The sequence below is a fragment of the Odontesthes bonariensis genome, chromosome 8 (assembly GCF_027942865.1).
Source record: "Odontesthes bonariensis isolate fOdoBon6 chromosome 8, fOdoBon6.hap1, whole genome shotgun sequence".
NCBI lineage: Eukaryota > Metazoa > Chordata > Actinopteri > Atheriniformes > Atherinopsidae > Odontesthes > Odontesthes bonariensis.
Window position 1 is genome coordinate 2,071,371 of NC_134513.1, and position 21,460 is coordinate 2,092,830.

At 43.4% G+C, this 21,460-nt stretch overlaps 1 protein-coding gene across 1 annotated transcript in view; it reads right to left on the reverse strand.

Moving 5' to 3' along the window:
- Positions 1-1,696: 1,696 nt before the first annotated feature.
- LOC142385910 (uncharacterized) overlaps positions 1,697-21,460 on the reverse strand; it is a 37,304-nt gene continuing 17,540 nt past the window's right edge. The window contains exons 16-38 of the mRNA XM_075472593.1: positions 21,132-21,375; positions 20,990-21,030; positions 20,822-20,910; positions 19,606-19,760; positions 18,223-18,361; positions 17,465-17,557; positions 14,640-14,834; positions 14,470-14,542; positions 14,224-14,393; positions 13,016-13,172; positions 11,966-12,076; positions 11,699-11,840; positions 8,419-11,429; positions 8,199-8,384; positions 7,683-7,918; positions 7,394-7,580; positions 6,537-6,747; positions 6,293-6,465; positions 3,992-4,029; positions 3,793-3,900; positions 2,142-2,181; positions 1,943-2,051; positions 1,697-1,862 (exon numbers count right to left, since the gene is read on the reverse strand). Coding sequence (XP_075328708.1) covers positions 1,697-1,862; positions 1,943-2,051; positions 2,142-2,181; positions 3,793-3,900; positions 3,992-4,029; positions 6,293-6,465; positions 6,537-6,747; positions 7,394-7,580; positions 7,683-7,918; positions 8,199-8,384; positions 8,419-11,429; positions 11,699-11,840; positions 11,966-12,076; positions 13,016-13,172; positions 14,224-14,393; positions 14,470-14,542; positions 14,640-14,834; positions 17,465-17,557; positions 18,223-18,361; positions 19,606-19,760; positions 20,822-20,910; positions 20,990-21,030; positions 21,132-21,375 — 6,074 coding nt within the window. The remainder of the gene's footprint in view (positions 1,863-1,942; positions 2,052-2,141; positions 2,182-3,792; positions 3,901-3,991; positions 4,030-6,292; positions 6,466-6,536; positions 6,748-7,393; positions 7,581-7,682; positions 7,919-8,198; positions 8,385-8,418; positions 11,430-11,698; positions 11,841-11,965; positions 12,077-13,015; positions 13,173-14,223; positions 14,394-14,469; positions 14,543-14,639; positions 14,835-17,464; positions 17,558-18,222; positions 18,362-19,605; positions 19,761-20,821; positions 20,911-20,989; positions 21,031-21,131; positions 21,376-21,460) is intronic.

Sequence of the window (21,460 nt, forward strand, 5' to 3'; positions counted from 1 at the left end):
GTCATGGGCCTCCGGGCTAATGCTAGCATCTAATGCTAGCATCTAATGCTAGCATCGCAGAAGTGTAAACGAGCTTCGCTGGTACGAATCTGGTCCAATTTGTCTTTGTTTCAGAGATCTGGAACTCTGAGCCAGGGTACCTGTTTTCTGCTCAGTAAAGTTTTATTAGTACAGTTTTAAGTTTTATTTTAAATGGCTACGTGAGGGGAACTCTTCACTGTTTCCCAGCTGCTGATAAACATTAACTCGCTGAGATTCCTCCAGATTCATTAGTTATCCATAATAGAGGGAAATTCCTGCTAATTTGTTGACAAACTGGAGATAATCTGCTCATATTTGCTCCTCAAAGACTTTGCCATGCTTTATTTCATTGTGAAACGCTCATTTTTCTTTCTTTTACCATCGGTTTACTTCTTGCTGTTTAGTTGCCTTACATGTTTAATTTAGAAGAGATGGATCTCATGTATTCTGGCCCGATCGCCTCACCTGCTCATTGTTGGAAATCAGCATGTTTTCTCCAGGTTTTCCTGGGTTTTGTTTCTTTACTTTAGTGCTCTCTCATTTCTATGGAAGCCCGTTTCCGCCACTTCATAAAAATACATTTCAGAAATACAATTTAATAATTATGAGATACTAAATCGAAATGATGAGATATTTTCACACAGCAGTTCAAGGAGCAGCTCTTTGGTTGGGAAGATTGACACAGAAATGGATTTTGAGTACATCGAGGACTACTTTAAACGTGGCTTTACAACAAATGAAATGCTTAATTTGCTTGCTGATTCACATGGGATTCTACTAAGCAAACGCACCCTTGAAAGGATTTTAAGCAAGAAGCAACTCTGGGCTAAAAACCTGCTTATTTAGGATGGCTTTAATACCCAGTAGTATGAGGACACTTTTATCTTATTTTATTCGATTTTGTTGTATTTTATTGCTTTTATTTGTTTTTACTTCTTCTTCTCTTTATTTATTACCTGCTGTAAAGCACTTTGGTACACCGTAAGGATCGTCTGTAAAGGACTGTAGAAATAAAGTACATTTACATTTCACACAGAAGCCACATATTATGCTGCAGGAAGAGGTTTATTGGAATAAACGAAGAATCAAGGACAATATCTACTACAAGAAAACACGTCAGTCCAGTTAAAAGTTGAGATAAATGTCATTCTGTCTGCGCTCCTGTTGATTCTCTATCAGAGTCACAGTGTTGACAAATGATCCTGAAGTTCAGCCTTTGACCTAATGGCCTCATACTTTACTTTTTATGGAGACTTTACGTGCTTACAGTAGCTCAGCTGCGGTCGTCCTCCATCATGACTGTCAACAATGACATTTCTCATGAGTTCTGTTGGCTTTAAGTGTAATTGGGATGCTTTTTAACCCAATTTTGGGTGCATTTGTGGAAACTTGGAAGGGTTTAGAATGGCACAAAAGTGCATCTCGTACTTCCTGAAGATGTGTTAATGTCCAGGAGATTATCAAAAAGAAAAGCTGCCAGTTTACACGTCGGTGGAGGAGAATACGTCGAGTATATTCAGGGACCCTGTTGGAAATCTGAAGTGCTAATAGGAGTGGAAAGCTGTCGGATATAGAGGAGACGTTGCATGAAAATGGAGATTACATGTGAGTAGATTAGATTTAGATCTGAAAGTGTAATGGATACATAATGTTTTCATGCTTTCTGCCCTTTGTTTTAGCTGGTGCCACAGGCTGTGCATTCACAGCTGGTCACATGCTTGTAGGTGTATCGTCTGGTTGGGACGCCGAAGCATTTCACATCCATAAATCTCTTCTCTGAGCTCCGGTCCTGGCAGCAGCTGCACTGCTGCTCCACGTGCAGCTCGCCTCGTATCATCGCCCTGTTGGAAAACCCATAAAAGGTGAGCGTTAACGGGTCGTGTTGAAACGAATGCTGTTGAACGGACGGATCTCCTCTCACCTGGGCTGAGAGGCACACTGGCCCCGACACACCGGCGCCCGTATGACGGTGCTGCAGCCGTCTATGGTGATGTTCATCCTGGATACTTTGGGAGCGCAGCTCTGGTTACCTGGTGGTGGAATAAACACGGAGTAATCAGGAAGTTTAAATCAAAAGGAGTCCATAGAACAGCATTTGTTTTACTTTTGACTTGACTTACACGTAAAGCAGCAGTGTTGCTCGTCCCAAACTCGGTCTTCCTGGAAGCAAATACACAGTTCATGGTCAAACATGTCAGTTTGGTTTGGTATTAGGAGCCTTTTTCAGAGTTTATTCTCTGTTTGTTAGAGTCATATTGTTTACAGTCCATCTTTTGTGTTCGCCTGAGTTATTGTTCTTTTCTTTTACTTTACATTCTTCTGCAGCCTTAGCTTGGTCCTGTTCTCAGCTCAGTTTATTCTGTAATGTCTCATCCTCACCAGTAGATGTCCTCAGTCGCCCTGTTTGGTGTCCTCAGCTCTGTCTGTCATTAACTGATCTTTGTCAGATCCTCTACTTTTATATCCACTTTAGTTTATGGTTTTCTGGCTCTTTTTCTAAGATAAAACCTCAAGTTAAATTTCTATCTTAAATTTAGGACCTCTATCTTTCACCAACTCTTACAAGCCCCTCGGAGTACCCAGCAAACAAACATTATGGAGTGAGAATCCTGCCAAAACCTCACAAGCAAGCAAAACACGTTTCACTCGCGATTCACAAACAAACTTAGTCTGGTTTGCAAAGAAACATATATCTTCGATTGAAAAAATATATCCTTCAAGTACAAAACAATTCTATAAAAACTGAAAAACTGTCACGTGACTTTTGACAGTAACTTTCCGCTCTGCAGATCCGTCTTCAAAGTCAAACTGATCGGTGCACAAATGCCTGTAATATGACTCCACAACAACAGGTGGCGCTGTTGTTAGATGTCTCGTCCACGTTGCTCGGCAACAGATGGCCGCCATCTTACCACAGGCAGCTCTCTCGCCGACAACATTGTGTTGATGGTGAAACATTCGAGACATAACTTGCTTCATTCTCGAACGTTTAGGTTATTATAAACATCAAAGTAGTAAGCTAATCATCACACTACAGACGAAGTCCATATTTATTTTTTAAAATAAAAACGTAAATATTTCACGTTTATTTGCCACATGACTCCACTTTATTTACCCCTTGGGATGACTCCCTCAGGGAAATTCAAGTCCCCAGTAGCTCCAAACACACACATAGGATCTCTATAAATCTAAAATACAGTATAATATAGAATAATGAATATAATATAGAATTAATATAGAATAATCTAAAACAAAGTGTAAAAAAGAAAATAGGCTATACAAGATATACAAAGTAAAGAGAGTTAAATAAAATAAGTTATAGCACTATGGTTGAGTTATTGCCCATATTGCACTACACTTGTGTTAATTACACATTGTATACACATAGTCTGACCATAAATAGATAAGATATTGCACAGTAGTGACGTACTTATTGCACAGATGCCCGAATAAATAAACTATCGCACAGGGTCTTTCAGTATGTAAAATAGTGTAAAATCAGAGTAATGGCGTCAGAGCAGATCACTTACCGTAACCATGGTTACCTCAGGTCTGACTGTCTCCCGGACATCTCACCCTGTGGTAAGATGGCCGACTTGTGCAGACGTTCTAAACTCAGACGTAACACATCTAGCCATTCTATACACATCAATGGCCAGGACGACACCCCCACCCACCCCCACCTCCATTCAAGGCCACCAACAGGTTCTTCCTTCGAGCAAGTTGAAATACTGTTTTTTTAATGATTACAGTATTATCGTGTTTCTGTACCTCAAAGCAGCTTTCTGTGGGACACACTCTGGTCTCAGTTTGAATCCCCTCCTCGGTGCAGTTGAACGACATGCAGGGTTGGGCAGGATCTTTCCATCCGTCGCCCACCTGAGAGATGTGATAATGAGACGCTGATCGACATTTTGACTCATTTAGATAATTCATTAAGAGAATAACGTGAGATAAAAACACAACACACCTGGTACGTCTCTCCGTGGTAACTGCAGGTCGGCTCAGCTGAAAAATAACAAAGAAATGGACTTCTAAATCTGAGCTATAGCATGGAATTATGGGAGTTTCAGTCATCACTGTCAAAGAAAATCCATCACAAATGTAAATGTATTTTATTTCTACAGCTCTTTACAGACGATCCTTACGATGTACCAAAGTGCTTTACAGCAGGTAATAAATGAAAACAATAATTAAAAACAATAAAAGAACAGTGAAGGCAATAAAATCAAATAAGATAAAATCAGATAAGTCTCATCATACTACTAATGCATACTACACATGACTGAAGCAAAGATAATTGACCTGGATGAGGTGCTGTCCTCACCTTTTATCCAATTTACGTCGTTTTGTTCTGATTAATTAGCAGCAAATTAGCTAGAAAAGGATTTACTGCAGCATGTCGTTAAGAGTCGACTAACCGTGCAGCTGCTGTAGCTAAAGCTAAAGCTAACAGTTCAGCCCAGTTTATAAAGGAAATTCTACTAAAACTAACTTAATAAGTAGGTTTAACGCTGCTTTCAGGTTATTACGTTACATTCTCTCACTTGTTGAAGGTAATTATAGTAAACTGGATTTATTTTAATATATCTGAGATAAATCAGCAATAACTGGGATGAGTGAACAGCTCTATGAATGTTGTATTACAGTTTAATAATGCTATATTTTCTCTTTAAAGTTACTCCTAATTTAATTATTTGAATAATAAAAGCTCCAAAGATAAAAGCTTTAAGCCAAATGAACGGTTCTTACCAAATATCCTGGGATGACAGCAGGAGTTGTTTCCCAAAGAGTCGTGTTGGCCACTTTTCGGGTTCACATCTGGGTTTGCTGAACAGTCCACGGTCAGCGTTTGGTTGTTACACGTGCACCAGTGGCAGCTGGACGTCCACACGTCACCGGGCTGGGAAACAGAAGAAGGATCGGTTTTAAAAAGTCGGGACGCTGTGAAATGTAAATAAAAATGGATCTTTAAAAAGAAAATATCAGCTTAAATCTGACGGCAGCAACATGTCTCGTAAAGGTTGCACTTGTTGCTGCCATCAGTTTCAATTATAATTATTATTATAATAACAATAATAATTATTCAATTATTCTTTAACAGTTTAGAAATCTTATTCTGGTTTGAGATTTTCAGATTGGAATGTTTTTAACTGTGAGCTGTGCTCTGATCAGATGGAAAATACTCACCAGTCTCGTTTCCCCCAGCGGTCCGATGCAGACTACGGGGAAAGAAGGGAAACCTTACTTCTGTTTCAAGAATAAAAGCAAAGATCATAAAGAAGATCATTTACTCACATTTGCAGTCATTCACACAAGTTTCTGAGTGAATCTGTGACCTGACGAGGTTGTGTGGACAGAAGCAGCCTGCGCTGACCTTTTCAAGGGAGGCTCCACTATGAACTGCCCTGAACAGTCAAGCCAGAGGAAAAAGAGCCCGTTAACGCCCTAAAAACCTAAAAACGGGCACATTATTTAGGAAAGTTAAAGACTCCAAACCCTCCGTGGCAGAAGTCATCCAGGTCTGTACGACATTCCCTGTAAACCAGTCCTTCTTTACACGGCACATCTGGAATATATCCAAGGACACTTCACTGTGTTATCCATTAGAAAAAGAATATATTAAGATATATTAAGATTAGGGCTGGGCGCGTTAATTATTTAACGCCGATAAATACTTTATCGCGCATTAACGCAGGTTTTATTATTTATTTTATTATTGTAAAAGTCTGCTGCTCACAGGCTTTTATTCTGTAAAAGTCTGTTGCTCACAGGCTTTTATTTTGTAAAAGTCTGTTGCTCACAGGCTTTTATTCTGTAAAAGTCTGTTGCTCTCAGGCTTTCATTTTGTAAAAGTCTGCTGCTGTCTGCTGCGGAACAGGAAAAGAAAGTAATCGGCGGATCCACCAAACATGGAGAAGGGTACGGAACTTTTACTCGGCCATTTTCATTTTAAAGTTCTTCCAGACGGCGGAGTCGACAGAACCAAAGTCATCTGTAAACTCTGCCAAGTTGAATTGTTGAAAGATGCTGATGTTAAAAGTGTGTTTGCACAACAAATGTTATGGCACTTTCATTCATATGGCAGCACATTTAAAATAAAGCTAAATGCTAAAAGCTATACGCTACTTTTGGATTCATTTTTGGATTCTGCGTACAGATGAGATTAATCGTGATTAATCAGGGAAATCATGTGATTAAATAGATTAAACATTTTAATCGTTGCCCAGCCCTAATATTAAGATATATTAAGAAAAAATAAGGTGCCTACCACAGCTTCCATTAGTCAGTCCTCTCCAGTCGATACAGAAACCCTTACCCTTACATTGCCCAGCAGCTTGTTCCAGAGAAGAACAGGAGCTATTCAGGCTTCTGCAAGAGTCGAACTCGCAGTTCTTCTTTATAAGATTCAGATCCACGTGTCTGCTGCATTCTGCAAACACTCTGAGGAGAGACGGGTTGCTTAACATTCAGTTCCAGATGCTACAGATGTGCGGCAGGGCTGTGAACCTTACGGGTGGTGCAGCAGGTCACACAGTGGGCTCGGAGGACAGGGTGGGGGGGGCTCCGTCGGCGGCTCAGGTCCACATGGAACATCTCGCGGTCCAGAAAGACAGGTGGGCCTCAGAGGGTCAGGATACGCCCAGTCGTACGCCGTCTTATTACAGCAGGTGTCATCCTCGATTTGTCCTCCTGAGCGGATGCACGAGGCTCCGCCACACACACCTGGAATGTAGGAAGGGGAGCGCAACAAAGACCCAATGAGATCTCATGTCCAATCCAGCCCAACCTCCCTGAAAGTTGGGATATTTCAAAGTAAAGTTACTGTCCGTCCTGCACCTCCCCTCAAAATGAGGACTTTACGCAGTCAAAATGTAACTGTGTGACAAAATGCTGTGAGATATTGTGCTTTTTGGGTTTTTCCTTGGCCTCCAGTGTCTCATAGAGCTTTTTGTATGTGTAAAAAAAAAATTGCAGATCTAAGACCAACGGAAGTCATTCCTTCCCAACAGTTTGAAACTCTACATCTCATCCCTGATCATTAGCAGGGCAGAGCGAATAAAACGGAGACCATTTTCTTTCTGAAAAAACTGCTAAAACTGCTAAATATGACAGTAGCATCAGCAGAAGATGGTCTCTCTGAGCATTCTTGCTAAATCTGTCTTAAACATTTGATATTAGCATTAGATCGAGAGACATAAAAGTGCTTTTGAGACCCCAAAGAGACCCCCCTCCATGGTATAATGAGCAAATATGCACAGATATACAACATCTATGCAATCGAAAATGCAGCTAGAGATGGAAAATGCATCTGTCCACCCTGTAAAAATTAAAACCTGTTAAAACGGATATGCATTCATTTTCAACCTACCACATTGTCCCTGGGTGTTGTTGAGGAAGTGCTCCATGGCCAGACTGATCACCAGGGTGTAAGATGGAGAGAGGGAGACGAAAGAGCGGATTTCTGGGAGGTGGATGGACACTTCATACCCTGTGGTTTTAAAACTCAACCCGTTCTCTTCATATGGTGGCTGTATGGTCATATTGTTCAGAGTGGCCTAAGGAAGATCACATCAAACATAGATTTGAGACATTATCTTACATCAGTATATTTGTACATTTGAAAGAAAATCGATTGGCTGTAGCAGTGAACATCCTACCTGTACAGAATCATCTGAGATGCTGAGTGTAGCCGTGTCGTTCTTATACTTCAGGATGATGCTTTTAGCACAAGAGCCTCTGAGGCTTTGCATACAGAAGAGGTTGTCCACAGCAATGGTCAGATGATGATGTAGTGACTGCTCCTCCACCAGAATGTACATGCATTCTTCCAGGAAATCAAAGGTTACACCTTGGAAAGAGATGTAGTGGGGGTCCCCATAAAGCTCACATTGACCTGGGAATGTTGTAAAAAAAAGATCTTAGTATGAAATATGAAAAATAGAAAAGTATCGAGCCATGCTAGCTGCGATGTTGATGTTGTCCACAGGTCAGTTCATCTTTTTGGATAAAATTTACCACAGTTACTCTAGCTCAATGCTGTTGGTATTCTATAGAGATAAAACACACTGTTCAACAATGAAATGTAACAACAACGTATTAAAAATGTCACTGGTACTGTAAAACGTTACTGTCAGAAGGAAAGTGTTGGAAAAGTTAAATATCTGTACACTCACAGTCACACTTCCACGTTTCACAGCATCCATCTGTGACCTTTGTCACTTTCCCTCTGGGGCAGCTGGGAACTGTAACCTCTGGACAAACCACCGGGGTCAACATTATATTCCCATTTAGACAAATCTTATTGAAACAGTCCTCCGTCCATGTCTCCCCACACCTGTAGACCCTTTTCCTCTTCAGGTCTTCACAATTGCAGCCTTTTGTGGTAGACTGAACTGTTGTAGTTGATATAGCTGTAGTTGATGATGTAGAGGTGGTGGTGGGCATTGATGTAGCTGTAGTTGGTGTAGAGGTGGTGGTGGGTGTTGATGTAGCTGTAGTTGATGGTGTAGAGGTGGTGGTGGGCATTGATGTAGCTGTAGTTGGTGTAGAGGTGGTGGTGGGCATCGTTGTAGCTGTAGTTGATGGTGTAGAGGTGGTGGTGAGCATCGATGTAGCTGTAGTTGATGGTGTAGAGGTGGTGGTGGGCATCGATATAGCTGTAGTTGATGGTGTAGAGGTGGTGGTGAGCATCGATGTAGCTGTAGTTGGTGTAGAGGTGGTGGTGGGTGTTGATGTAGCTGTAGTTGATGGTGTAGAGGTGGTGGTGGGCATTGATGTAGCTGTAGTTGGTGTAGAGGTGGTGGTGGGTGTTGATGTAGCTGTAGTTGATGGTGTAGAGGTGGTGGTGGGCATTGTTGTAGCTGTAGTTGGTGGTGTAGAGGTGGTGGTGGGCATCGATGTAGAGGTGGTGGTGGTGGGCATTGATGTAGCTGTAGTTGATGGTGTAGAGGTGGTGGTGGGCATTGTTGTAGCTGTAGTTGGTGGTGTAGAGGTGGTGGTGGGCATCGATGTAGAGGTGGTGGTGGTGGGCATTGATGTAGCTGTAGTTGGTGTAGAGGTGGTGGTGGGCATCGATGTAGTTGATGGTGTAGAGGTGGTGGTGGGCATCGATGTAGCTGTAGTTGATGGTGTAGAGGTGGTGGTGGGCATTGTTGTAGCTGTAGTTGGTGTAGAGGTGGTGGTGGGCATTGATGTAGCTGTAGTTGATGGTGTAGAGGTGGTGGTGGGCATCGATGTAGTTGGTGTAGAGGTGATGGTGGGCATTGATATAGCTGTAGTCTGTGTAGAGGTGGTGGTGGGTGTTGATGTAGCTGTAGTTGGTGTAGAGGTGGGCATCGATGTAGTTGTAGTTGATGGTGTAGAGGTGGTGGTGGGCATCGATGTAGCTGTAGTCTGTGTAGAGGTGGTGGTGGGCATTGTTGTAGCTGTAGTTGATGGTGTAGAGGTGGTGGTGGGCATCGATGTAGTCTGTGTAGAGGTGGTGGTGGGCATTGATGTAGCTGTAGTCTGTGTAGAGGTGGTGGTGGGTGTTGATGTAGCTGTAGTTGGTGTAGAGGTAGTGGTGGGCATCGATGTAGCTGTAGTTGGTGTAGAGGTGGGCATCGATGTAGTTGTAGTTGATGGTGTAGAGGTGGTGGTGGGCATCGATGTAGCTGTAGTCTGTGTAGAGGTGGTGGTGGGCATCGATGTAGTTGATGGTGTAGAGGTGGTGGTGGGCATCGATGTAGCTGTAGTTGATGGTGTAGAGGTGGTGGTGGGCATCGATGTAGTCTGTGTAGAGGTGGTGGTGGGCATTGATGTAGCTGTAGTCTGTGTAGAGGTGGTGGTGGGTGTTGATGTAGCTGTAGTTGGTGTAGAGGTAGTGGTGGGCATCGATGTAGCTGTAGTTGGTGTAGAGGTAGTGGTGGGCATCGATGTAGCTGTAGTTGGTGTAGAGGTAGTGGTGGGCATCGATGTAGCTGTAGTTGGTGTAGAGGTGGTGGTGGGCATCGATGTAGTTGATGGTGTAGAGGTGGTGGTGGGCATTGTTGTAGCTGTAGTCTGTGTAGAGGTGGTGGCGGGCATTGATGTAGCTGTAGTTGATGGTGTAGAGGTGATGGTGGGCATCGATGTAGCTGGTGTAGAGGTGGTGGTGGGCATTGATGTAGCTGTAGTTGGTGTAGAGGTGGTGGTGGGCATTGTTGTAGCTGTAGTTGATGGTGTAGAGGTGGTGGTGGGCATCGATGTAGCTGTAGTTGATGGTGTAGAGGTGGTGGTGGGTGTTGATGTAGCTGTAGTTGATGGTGTAGAGGTGGTGGTGGGCATCGATGTAGCTGTAGTTGGTGTAGAGGTGGTGGTGGGCATTGTTGTAGCTGTAGTCTGTGTAGAGGTGGTGGTGGGCATTGTTGTAGCTGTAGTTGATGGTGTAGAGGTGGTGGTGGGCATCGATGTAGCTGTAGTTGATGGTGTAGAGGTGGTGGTGGGTGTTGATGTAGCTGTAGTTGATGGTGTAGAGGTGGTGGTGGGCATCGATGTAGCTGTAGTTGGTGTAGAGGTGGTGGTGGGCATTGTTGTAGCTGTAGTCTGTGTAGAGGTGGTGGTGGGCATTGATATAGCTGTAGTTGATGGTGTAGAGGTGGTGGTGGGCATTGATGTAGCTGTAGTTGGTGTAGAGGTGGTGGTGGGCATTGTTGTAGCTGTAGTTGATGGTGTAGAGGTGGTGGTGGGCATCAATGTAGCTGTAGTTGATGGTGTAGAGGTGGTGGTGGGCATTGATGTAGCTGTAGTTGATGGTGTAGAGGTGGTGGTGGTGGGCATTGTTGTAGCTGTAGTTGATGGTGTAGAGGTGGTGGTGGGTGTTGATGTAGCTGTAGTTGGTGTAGAGGTGGTGGTGGGCATTGATGTAGCTGTAGTTGATGGTGTAGAGGTGGTGGTGGGCATTGATGTAGCTGTAGTTGATGGTGTAGAGGTGGTGGTGGGCATCGATGTAGCTGTAGTTGGTGTAGAGGTGGTGGTGGGCATTGATGTAGCTGTAGTTGATGGTGTAGAGGTGGTGGTGGGCATCGATGTAGCTGTAGTTGGTGTAGAGGTGGTGGTGGTGGGCATTGATGTAGCTGTAGTTGGTGTAGAGGTGGTGGTGGGCATCGATGTAGAGGTGGTGGTGGGCGTTGATGTAGCTGTAGTTGATGGTGTAGAGGTGGTGGTGGGCATCGATGTAGCTGTAGTTGGTGTAGAGGTGGTGGTGGGCATTGATGTAGCTGTAGTTGGTATAGAGGTAGTTGATGGTGTAGAGGTGGTGGTGGGCATCGTTGTAGTTGGTGGAGCTGTGGTTGATGGTGTAGAGGTGGTGGTGGGCATCGTTGTAGTTGGTGGAGCTGTGGTTGATGGTGTAGAGGTGGTGGTGGGCATCGTTGTAGTTGGTGGAGCTGTGGTTGATGGTGTAGAGAACAGTTATCCTTTAATACTTACTTTACTTCGTTATATAAAATCCTCATTTTACTGCACACTTAAATCATATATTCTGTATTTTTCCCATACTCACTGCAGTAAATGGCTCCATTTTCACAGCGACTGGATGAATGAAGAGTTTACGAAAAATTCATGTTAATAAAACAGTAAAATGATTTTCAGCTTTTGGCTTCACTTAAATCGTTTATATTAAAATTAATTAAAATTATTTATCACAACGACTCACCATGGAAAAGGGTTTGTTGTCACCAGTGTTCCAGGTGGAAAAACGGTGTCATTGTAATAACAGCTGCAATTCATCAACATAGTGCATTCACCAGTGTTCTCATCATAGTATGGCGCCGCCTTTGGACATCTTGGGTAACAGCCTTTACCGAGAATAACGAATAATTCCCATTTTAATATTTTGGACTTGTCTTTGTAAGCATTAATCAGACCCCAAATGAACAGGTTTAATCATTTAATTCAAATCCAGCTCAGAATGTTTGGTTACCTTCGAGCTTGTGGTTCAGAGAGTTGCCTTTTCCACAGGTCGGCACGCTGCCACAGGGTTCATAGTGCCAGCTGCACTGGCCCCGCTCGTTGTAGTAATCACAGTAGACCGCTGAAGTAGAAATGATTTAGTTAACAAACAGCTTTACTGAAATATGATAGAATTATAGCTTGGTTTCAGCCACGTGGTCGTAAGGGGGCGCGGTTTTCAGATGGTTGGCAGGAAGTAAATATGGCGACTACGTCTATGGAGGAAACCGTTCCAGAGAGTCCGTATTGTAGAGATTTAAAGCCAGTTTCTAGAATGTTTTTGTTGGTCCTCCTTGAGCCTCATCCTTTGCTCTCGTTGAAGAGATGCCTCGGATTTCGGCTTAGTGGTTTCGTAACCGAGCTTGACCGTCGGAGCCCAGTCTACCAACTCAACGTCACCCAAAGCGCTAGGGACGCCTAAAAAGTCACAATGAAGCCCATATTAGACTACCGGAAACGTAATAATCATTACAAAGTAAATGAGTATTTAACAACACCCCAATGCTATATAAACACAGCCACAAAAACAAAGTTAGCAGTTAGCTAACATACCTCTGACGAAGTGGTCACTGCAGACACCTCCCGACTGCAGACGTAGGTTTGAAATCCATTTTTTACGGCGTTGTTCTGTTAGCTTTTTACATTTCTCACCTTTGTGTACGACAACCTTTGGTATTCTAAAAAAACTTTTTTCTTTTTCACGGGTAGAATGGTTGGAGCAGCCGTAAACAGCACAACACACGGGCATCTGGATTTTTTTACACAGCAGTTCTATGTGCAGACTTCACTTCCTGACATCCATCTGAATTTCGTGCGTTCGCGATGCAGCACTGTTACGTCACGAGAAACCAAGCTATTGGCTGTGTCTCTCATGTAATTTTATCAAGAAAGTACTAAACATGGAAACTTTTCGGTCACTTTTTTCTCATAACGTTTGAGCAGAATTTCGTAAAAACCTACATTGACTGCTGAAAACGCAGTGAAAGGAATTTAAGTTTGGATTTCAAGGCTCCAAACTTACGACACAAATCGGGCGTCCTCCAGTTGATGCACACATCCTGGTCACTGCAGGCCTCTGCGTAGGCCGCCACGGCTGTGCAGAAACCCAGGAACTTCCCTTCAAACTCACAGCTGCAAGACTCCTGCACACAGGCGTGGTAGTAGGGCTCCGGATCCACCTGAGGGGTAATAAAGATCCAGTGGGATTTACCTCTCTCTGTTGCCATTCTTGGGGTATGTACCAGTGGCGGCTGCTGACTTTTAAAACAGGGGAAGCCCATATTATGCTTGGCTAAAAGCATGTCAACTACATTTGGTGTTGCTAACTGCTTAGCTGCGAGCATAGCCGCTATTGTGACGAAACTACTAGCTAACACGACAAACAAATGCACAACAGGAATATGATTGACAAAACTTCTAAACAACAAGGATGTGTTTCTTATTTACAGTGTAATATTTACAAAAGTGTATGTGTGTGAGGATGGAAATGGAAACGATGGGAAATGAGTGAAACTCCGACAGCACTTTCACAGACAAACAGCCTGTTTGGTATCCGCTTTGGGACTGAAGTTCCAGCGTGCTTTTTCCCCGCTTAAAAATTCGGCAACACAACATCTCTCATGACGGACAAACACTAACTCCGAACATCACGACACAGCCCCTCATATTGACACGCCCACGTCTAATCTACCCCCACAGACGCCGAGCAGCCTCGGAAGTGATGAGTTTTTGTTGATTTAGCCAAAAACTTGACTCTCCCGCCCCCTCCTGAAGCCGGGCAGCCCTCGGCTCTGAAGCCTGGCTGTTAGTGGCGGTGTTACGGGGTAACAATAAAGTGTTCCGAGCTGAGGAAATAAAACAATGAGAACTGATGGCTGATGTTTAAATGGTCATTTATTGCAAAAGAAAAGTAATACTATTCAACCAAAACCTAGAAGAAAAACACAAACCCAACGGAACCTGCTGAGGACAAACAAGAACCTAAATGATTAACAGATCAACAAAACCCAATATCAAACTGTTAACCTCTTTCCACTGAAAGAGTTACGCTTCAGACAACCTGCACAAGCTAACATTGAAGATGTAGCAATTTCGCCAGAGAATGGGAGAGGCTGCCCGGCTTCCCGTGTTGTCTCTGAATAGCCGCGGCTGGTATGTACCCTAGATGTATACTCCTCCTTTTGAGCATCTAATAGACTCTGTCGGGTGTTTCTGAATGCTGTTTTTTACCTTCACTTGGCAGTCTTTGAACGTGTCTCCTGTGAGGATCATGCAGCGCCGCTGGGCCCAGGCCAAACAGTAGGAGTTGCGTTCACAAGGAAATATCTCCGAGGTCACGTCGGAGCAGGGAGGAGTGGCAGCCTTCCAGCTGTTGCCAAACGCCAGTGAACTGCTTACCCCTGGAACACATTGTTCACGTTTAATTTCAACAGCGATGACAACATTTTACTGCTTCACAGAACAATGAGAATTCACCTTCTGAGCCCCTTGTCTGTAGATCATTCATCTCATTGGAATCGAAATTCCCACAGAGGCCACCGACTTTGTTCTGGAGGAGAGAGAAGATCAATTATTTATATGATTGGACCAAAGAAGCCTTTGAGAAATCCACCTTACCTGGTGGATAATCTCCCTGCATCACTCACCCGCCACTTTGCCTCCAGTTCGACGGTGATCCTGGTGTGTTTGTCCCAAATGAGAGTCAGACCTATGCTTGGCACTGAGATGATGATGTAGAGCCCCACAGTGTGTGCGCTGTAAAGTGAATCCTGCTCCCGAGTCCAACCATTCTGGAGGCGTCTGGTCACCTTCATGTCACTCAGCAGCAGGGTGACTTCACCCTTCATGGGAGACAGTTTATTCTATGAGTTGGAGTTTTGCTTTCATGGTCCATGAGCATCTAAACCGAGGAGGACTGAAACTGTCGTAATCCGAAATGTTTTATAGTAGAGGGGGTAGGGAGGTACAGGGTCAGTGCAGGATAGGAGATGCTCGCTGAAGAGCTGGGTCTTAGATATTCAGGGACGCCCCTGTTCTGGTAGCGCTCGGTAGGTCATTCCACCATCGTGGAACGACACATGAACAGAGTCTGGATTGTCTTCAGCGTGGTGTAGGCACTGCTCGACGACAATCCTGTGACAACCGGAGTGACCGAGTTGTGACGTAAGCCTTTGTGAGAGCATTCAAGTAGATGGGAGCCGTTCCATTAAGGACTCTGTAGGCTAACATCAGGGATTTGAATTTGATGCGGGCGGCTAAGGGCAGCCAGTGGAGCTCAATGAACAAAGGGGTGACGTGTGCTCTTTTAGGCTGATCGAAGACCAGGCTGATTCTGGACCATCTACAGAGGTTTCACAGCCAAGGCGGGAAGACCAGTTAGGAGGCCAGTTAGGAGGCCAGTTAGGAGGCCAGTTAGGAGGCCAGTTAGGAGGCCAGTTAGGAGGCCAGTTAGGAGGCCAGTTAGGAGAGCGTTGCAGTAGTCAAGGCGGGAGATGAGCATATCCTGCACCAGGAGCTGGGTGGCGTGTTGGGTTCGGTACGGCCTGATCTTTCTTATGTTTAGCAAAGCGAAGCGGCATGATCGAGCAATGGAGGTAACATGCTCTTTAAAGGTCAGTTGGTCATCAATCATGACACCCAAATTTCCAGCTACCTTTGATGGAGCAGGAGACAGGGATTCAGTTTGGATGCAAATGCTGTGGCCAGGGCTCTAAATTAACTTTTTTTGATCACCAGCCAATGTGGCTAGTAAGTTTCTGAAGTTACTAGCCAATCAGAATTTCCACTAGCCACATATTTTTCCGTGCAAAAAAGACAGATGAGACCCACTGGATTCATTTGATCAATTTATTAACTAAAGCTTTAAATTAATTTTACAGTGAAATTGGGAATGTATATCCAATTAAAATAATTACAATAATTAAACTTATGTACATACAAAACTTATTCTAACATTTCATTACTCCTCAACCCTCACATACTATTCAGGGTCACATTTTTTGTACATAAAAAAATAAATAAATAACTTTAAAACTGATTTATATTCATGTGAAACCTGAATCTACAAAAATGGAAATATTTAACAACTTTCTAACCATGTTTTAGTGCAGATAATGCACAAAATTAAACATAAAACTATGTGCAGAGACTAATTATGAGGGGGATACTGTGAAATGCTTAAACATTGTCCGAGCTCTCTGAACTGTCTTCGGATCCATCTAAATCAGTTCCATTTTTCCCTTTTCTCACAAAGTGTGGCCGGCGTGTTTCGCAAGGTTCAATATCATCCTCCTCCCCTCCTTTGGCAGGCATATCTTTTCTCTTCACGACCGGCTGTCCCAACCATCGCCACATTTTGTTCGTGTTTGCGTCTGTATTTGTACCAATAACACACTGTCAAATAATGCTCCCCCTTCTCAATGCATTCATGACAATGATGGAGCAGAGTCACCTAAATAAACAGAAGTGTCCCAAATACAAAAATCAAATGGTGAATGACACCCCATTTGTGCATGATAAGCTAACTGCTTGTTAATACGATAAGTGTTTTATTACTTTGCATGTCTTCCAAAAGAGAAAACAATTAGACGCACGGTAACAAAACATTATGGGCGTGAAAACGAAACTTAGAAAATCGGCTCGGCGCATGCGCAAAGTAGTAATTCTCGACAAGCAGGAGAAATCGACTGAACACCGGCGTCTATCGTATTTCCAAACCAAGAGTGACCCGCTCCCCTACGGCAGCCTTGGCGGATGCGTTCCTATAGAAACTGCGCATGGACTGTATATAATAATTTCGCGTCCCGCGAAATAGATGGTAAAGTTCCTCATTTATCATCGGCCAAGCCGGCTGGTGAGTTTTTTTTAATACACGGCAAAAATAACTTTCACCCGCATTTGGCGGGTTGGCGGGTGTTGATTTAGAGCCCTGGCTGTGGTGTACGGTTGGTTTGGCTGGGAAGACGAGTAGTTAAGTTTTAGAGGGGTTCAGTTGGAGGTGATGGGCTTTCATCCATTTTGATATGTCAGAGAGACAGTCTGAGTTTGGTGCTGAGACCGTGTGGTCGTCAGGTGGGAATGACAGATAGAGCTGGGTATCGTCACCATAGCTTTGGTATGAGAAGCCATGTGATGGGATAATCTGGCCCAGTGAGGTGGTGTATAAGTCAAAGAGAAGAGGTCCCAGTACTGAACCTTGGGGGACCCCTGTGGCGAGGTGGTGCTGCAGAAGTGTAACCAAGCCAAGATACTTTGAATGACCGACCAGTGAGGTACGATTCAAACCAGGAGTGTGCTCTCCCTGTGATGCCCACGCTGGAGAGTACGGATAAATGCAGAAATAAGTGCAGAAACGTAGAAATGGCTGCAGTTTCAGTCCTCCTAGCTCCAAGCAAACATCCTCCTACTGGGAATCATCCAAACTATTTAACTGACAGAATAAAAGTGCAGGATGAGTAATGAGATGATCTACCTGTAGGTCCATGACGATGGAGCGGGAACAGGTGAGAGCCTCATCACAGCAAGGTACGCTCTCCACTCTGACAGAGAAGGTGCCATCAACACCCTGAAATGAACGATGCAAAGTGGGTGATGAACCGACTGCTCAGGACGCCCAATGCCAGCTTTTAAATTAACTTTCCTTTCATGCTTTGCGGTTCAAACTCATCCTTAAGCTGTGTTTATTGTGAAAATGCTTTAAGGTATTCTCACTATTAAGTTCCTGTTTCACTTTATTATTATTATTCCGCCAATTTTCGGCACCCAGCTACTCCTGCATACTTTCAGCTATTTCTACAATTTTGGTATCAAAACGTTCGGCTCTTTCAGCAGATTCCTGCTATCATTTTTGGTGTTTTTAACTTTTACATCTTTTGAGATATTCAACTTTTCCCGTCATTCAAATGAATGGAAATTATACCTTAAAATGTAGGAAAATTTGTTCTCTTTCAGCCAATGTAACTACTAGAGAGCTCACATTTACAGAGATCAACCTCTCAAATTCTCTGACTAACTCCAATGTTAAGTTTGGTAGAACACAAAAATCACAAAATTCCTTCAACCAATACCTCAGCAACAGTTTCTACTGCTAAAATTGAACTATTTTCAGCTTTTTTAGCATGGTCAGCTATCCCCATTCAGCTCATAAGCATTCTCACTGCTGTTTCGCAGGAACAGCTCTTTCTTGTTTGCACCAACTCCTCCACATTATGGGCCCCCAGAGGGTCTCACCTCTGCAAGCGTGTGCTGACAGTGTCCATCAAAGCGATACCACTTGGAGTCAAAAGTCTGGTAATGTCCGTTTCCGTAAACTTGACACTTTCCGGGACACGGATCGCCATCGCAGAGCCACTGGCCCCGACCACAGATGCTGTGAGAGATGGAGTCAAATCACCGTTATCGTTTACCGACGTCTAGGGTTGCCAACTCCTTGAAAGAAAAATAAGGGACACCTCATTGGCAGGAACGGCCGACCCGATTGCCTTCACCCTTCCTGGCGTGGCGATTTTTTTATGTTTTTTTTTTGGCTCTTTTTTTGTAAGTGAAATGATTTTTTAACTATTTGACTCGAACCTGAATTGAATTAAATGCATATTTTTGAGTGATATAAACACATGGAAAACAAATGTTTAACCAGAAATGTACTTTATTACAAAATAACAAAATAAACTGAATAAAATAAATATCTTTCTTAACTCATTGGCTGCCAGCCATTTTCAGTGCAGAGAGACCCATACTGCCAAGTGTTTTACAGTATTTTGACTGATTTTCCAAGACCCACAGAAAAGTGTGTCTTATGACTATGTACACACCGAAATTATCAAACGAAAGAGTAGAATCTCTTCTTTCATCAGGAAAAAGTTTGTTTCTACCATTTTCAGTCCTTTAGTAATAGACAGTAGAACATAGGTTGGTTTCACCAAAAACAGCTGTTTGACCAAAAAACGGAGAAAACGAGCTTCTTTTTTTGTGCAAAGTGGCACTGCTGCCACCTTGCGGGTAATTTTGCCAGTATATTCTCTGTTTAGTGTTTACAAGCCTAAGATTTAGTGACAAACTCCGCTAGATTGTCCCCCAGCCCGCTCCGTTAAAAAACGCAATTGACCTCTATAGACGTCTTTGGCACCGAAAGAGTTAAACAGAAATCTGTCTTAAACTTAAAACTGTATAAATAAATATAAAACAATAGATAGACAATAACAAAAGTGCAAACAGACTTGTAAACATATTTAAAAATAGAACTTATAAACTTAATGCAAAACTCAACTCAATGCAATTTTGCATGCGCAACTCAACGCTACTTGATGAGCGGGATTCCGTATTGTCGTACTTCTTTATGAATGTGCTGTCAGCTCATTGGTCACAGAGCGGGAGAGGGCCAGGGAGCAAGTTTACCTTACATTTTCATATAAAGCGCCGTGTTATTCATTTATTCCACTGACATTTGATTTTTTTTTATTCTCACGATAATACGGGACAAAGTGCGTCCCTTTTCAGCTCAATACGGGACGCCTACATTTGTTTCTAAATACGGGATGATTCCGTTTTTCAAGGGACGGTTGGCAACCCTACCGACGTCCCCAACGTGTTTGCATGTCTTTTCAGTGTTTTTACCATGTTTTACAGTTGCTTTTGACTTGCTGTCCTGCTCTGAACACTCTGCCACTGTACACACAGCTGCAGTTGTCTCTGGAAACACAGTTTCCATGGTGATCCTCATACTGGTCACCTGGGCAGTAACAGCCGCTCTCACAGGTCGCATTGAAACCCTGAAAATCAGAGCAGAGGGAAGCCTTTCAGGGCTGATAACTGTCAAAAATGTGATGAAAAGAGGAAAAAACTTCAATTAAACTGACAGGAAGTTTAAAAAAAAATGAAAATGATAGTTTTTAATACTCACAGTTCTCAAAGAAAAATAATTTTCTCTACATAACGTACAGCCTTTAATCAGTCTGAGGCTCAGAGAAAGATGGGAGCCCTGATATGAGGGGGACCGTGCTTAAAAAGAGTTGTAATATCTACATGATGGAACTGAAATGTGGGGAAATTACTTTAAATTAAAGTCTGTAATGTGACTTTAATCATTCCCACAATAATCTCACAGTATAGATGTGAGATTAAGTAATAAATACAGTTAGAAACCGTCTATGGCTGTGTTCGAAACCGCATACTACATACTTCCATACTACGTACTGATCGATCAGACAGTATGCAGAGCGTTTACCCACAATGCATTTCGCTCCTGCCCGAGCCGAAATCAGCCGGCCTGAAGCTGATTTCTCTTAAGCTCTAAACTCTGTAAACTTTAGCAACATTTGAAACATTTTCAGGTGAGAAAGTAGTCGTTTAGATCCCCAACGTGTTGAAAACCTGACAAAATACCGGCTGTTTACAATTTTGTTCCCACGAATTCGGCGCTACTAAAGCTAGCCGCAGTGAGCTAACGCACTTCCGGTTATTTTCACAAAATAAAATACCCGTTGCCTTTTATCATAGGGAAAGCCATTACCATACAATTGGTGCTTTTGTTTTGAAAACAGGAAGTGAACCTACCCTCGTTGTAGCTAGCTTGAAACTGCCGTTTTGACAGGAAATGACGATCGGCGACGTCACGTTACGTTGCATCTTGGGTAGTTTGAGTATGAGTAGTAACCTCATGATGCATACCCAACATTTAGGAGAATCTAGAATGCATCTGGGAACTTCTCGCTTACTCAAACTCGCTTACTAACTCAAAAAGTTAGTAGGAGTAGTAGGAGAAGTATGCGGTTTGGAACACAGCCTAAATCTTTAATCTGAGAGCTCGTTAGTCACCTAAAGCAACACCTACCAATGGTTTGCTGAGACTGTCACAGGTCTTCTGAGCTGTGTTCGCTGGGTTCTCCGAGCACTGAACACAAACCTTCCCGTTTCTGCAACCTTCAACGGGATGAGAGCATTATTCCTTTATCACTTCTGACTCCACATCGGGTATAATTTATGTAAAAAGCCTGCTTACCACAGTCCTCGGAGCAGTGCAGTTCTCCATTCTCACAAAGGCTTGAAAATACAAAAAAAAAAAGGGTCTCAGATATCAAGCAAAAGCTCCTCCATCATCATATGTTGGTGAAACATATCTGATGAAGCCGTGATGAACTCACCACTGTTGTCCTTCGATGATTACAGGCCCCGGCGGTGCTGTGCCCCCCCGGTGTCGGCACCCACATTGGGCCTTTGGGGTGCAGACGTGTCCGTCATTCAGGTGGGTTCCTTCCGAACATCCGCAGCCCTCGACCGGATCGTCCTCCAGCTCGCAGCGCGGGTCAGGACCAGACAGCGAGCTGCACGTACGGTTACAGGCCACCATCTCAGAGAAGAACTCTTGGTTCTTTGGACATTTCAGAGCTTCAACACAAATTTTTGAGTCGCATTAAGCAGATTACTCACTTCCTCATAAACAATTAGTTATACTGCAGCATACTTTAGCTGA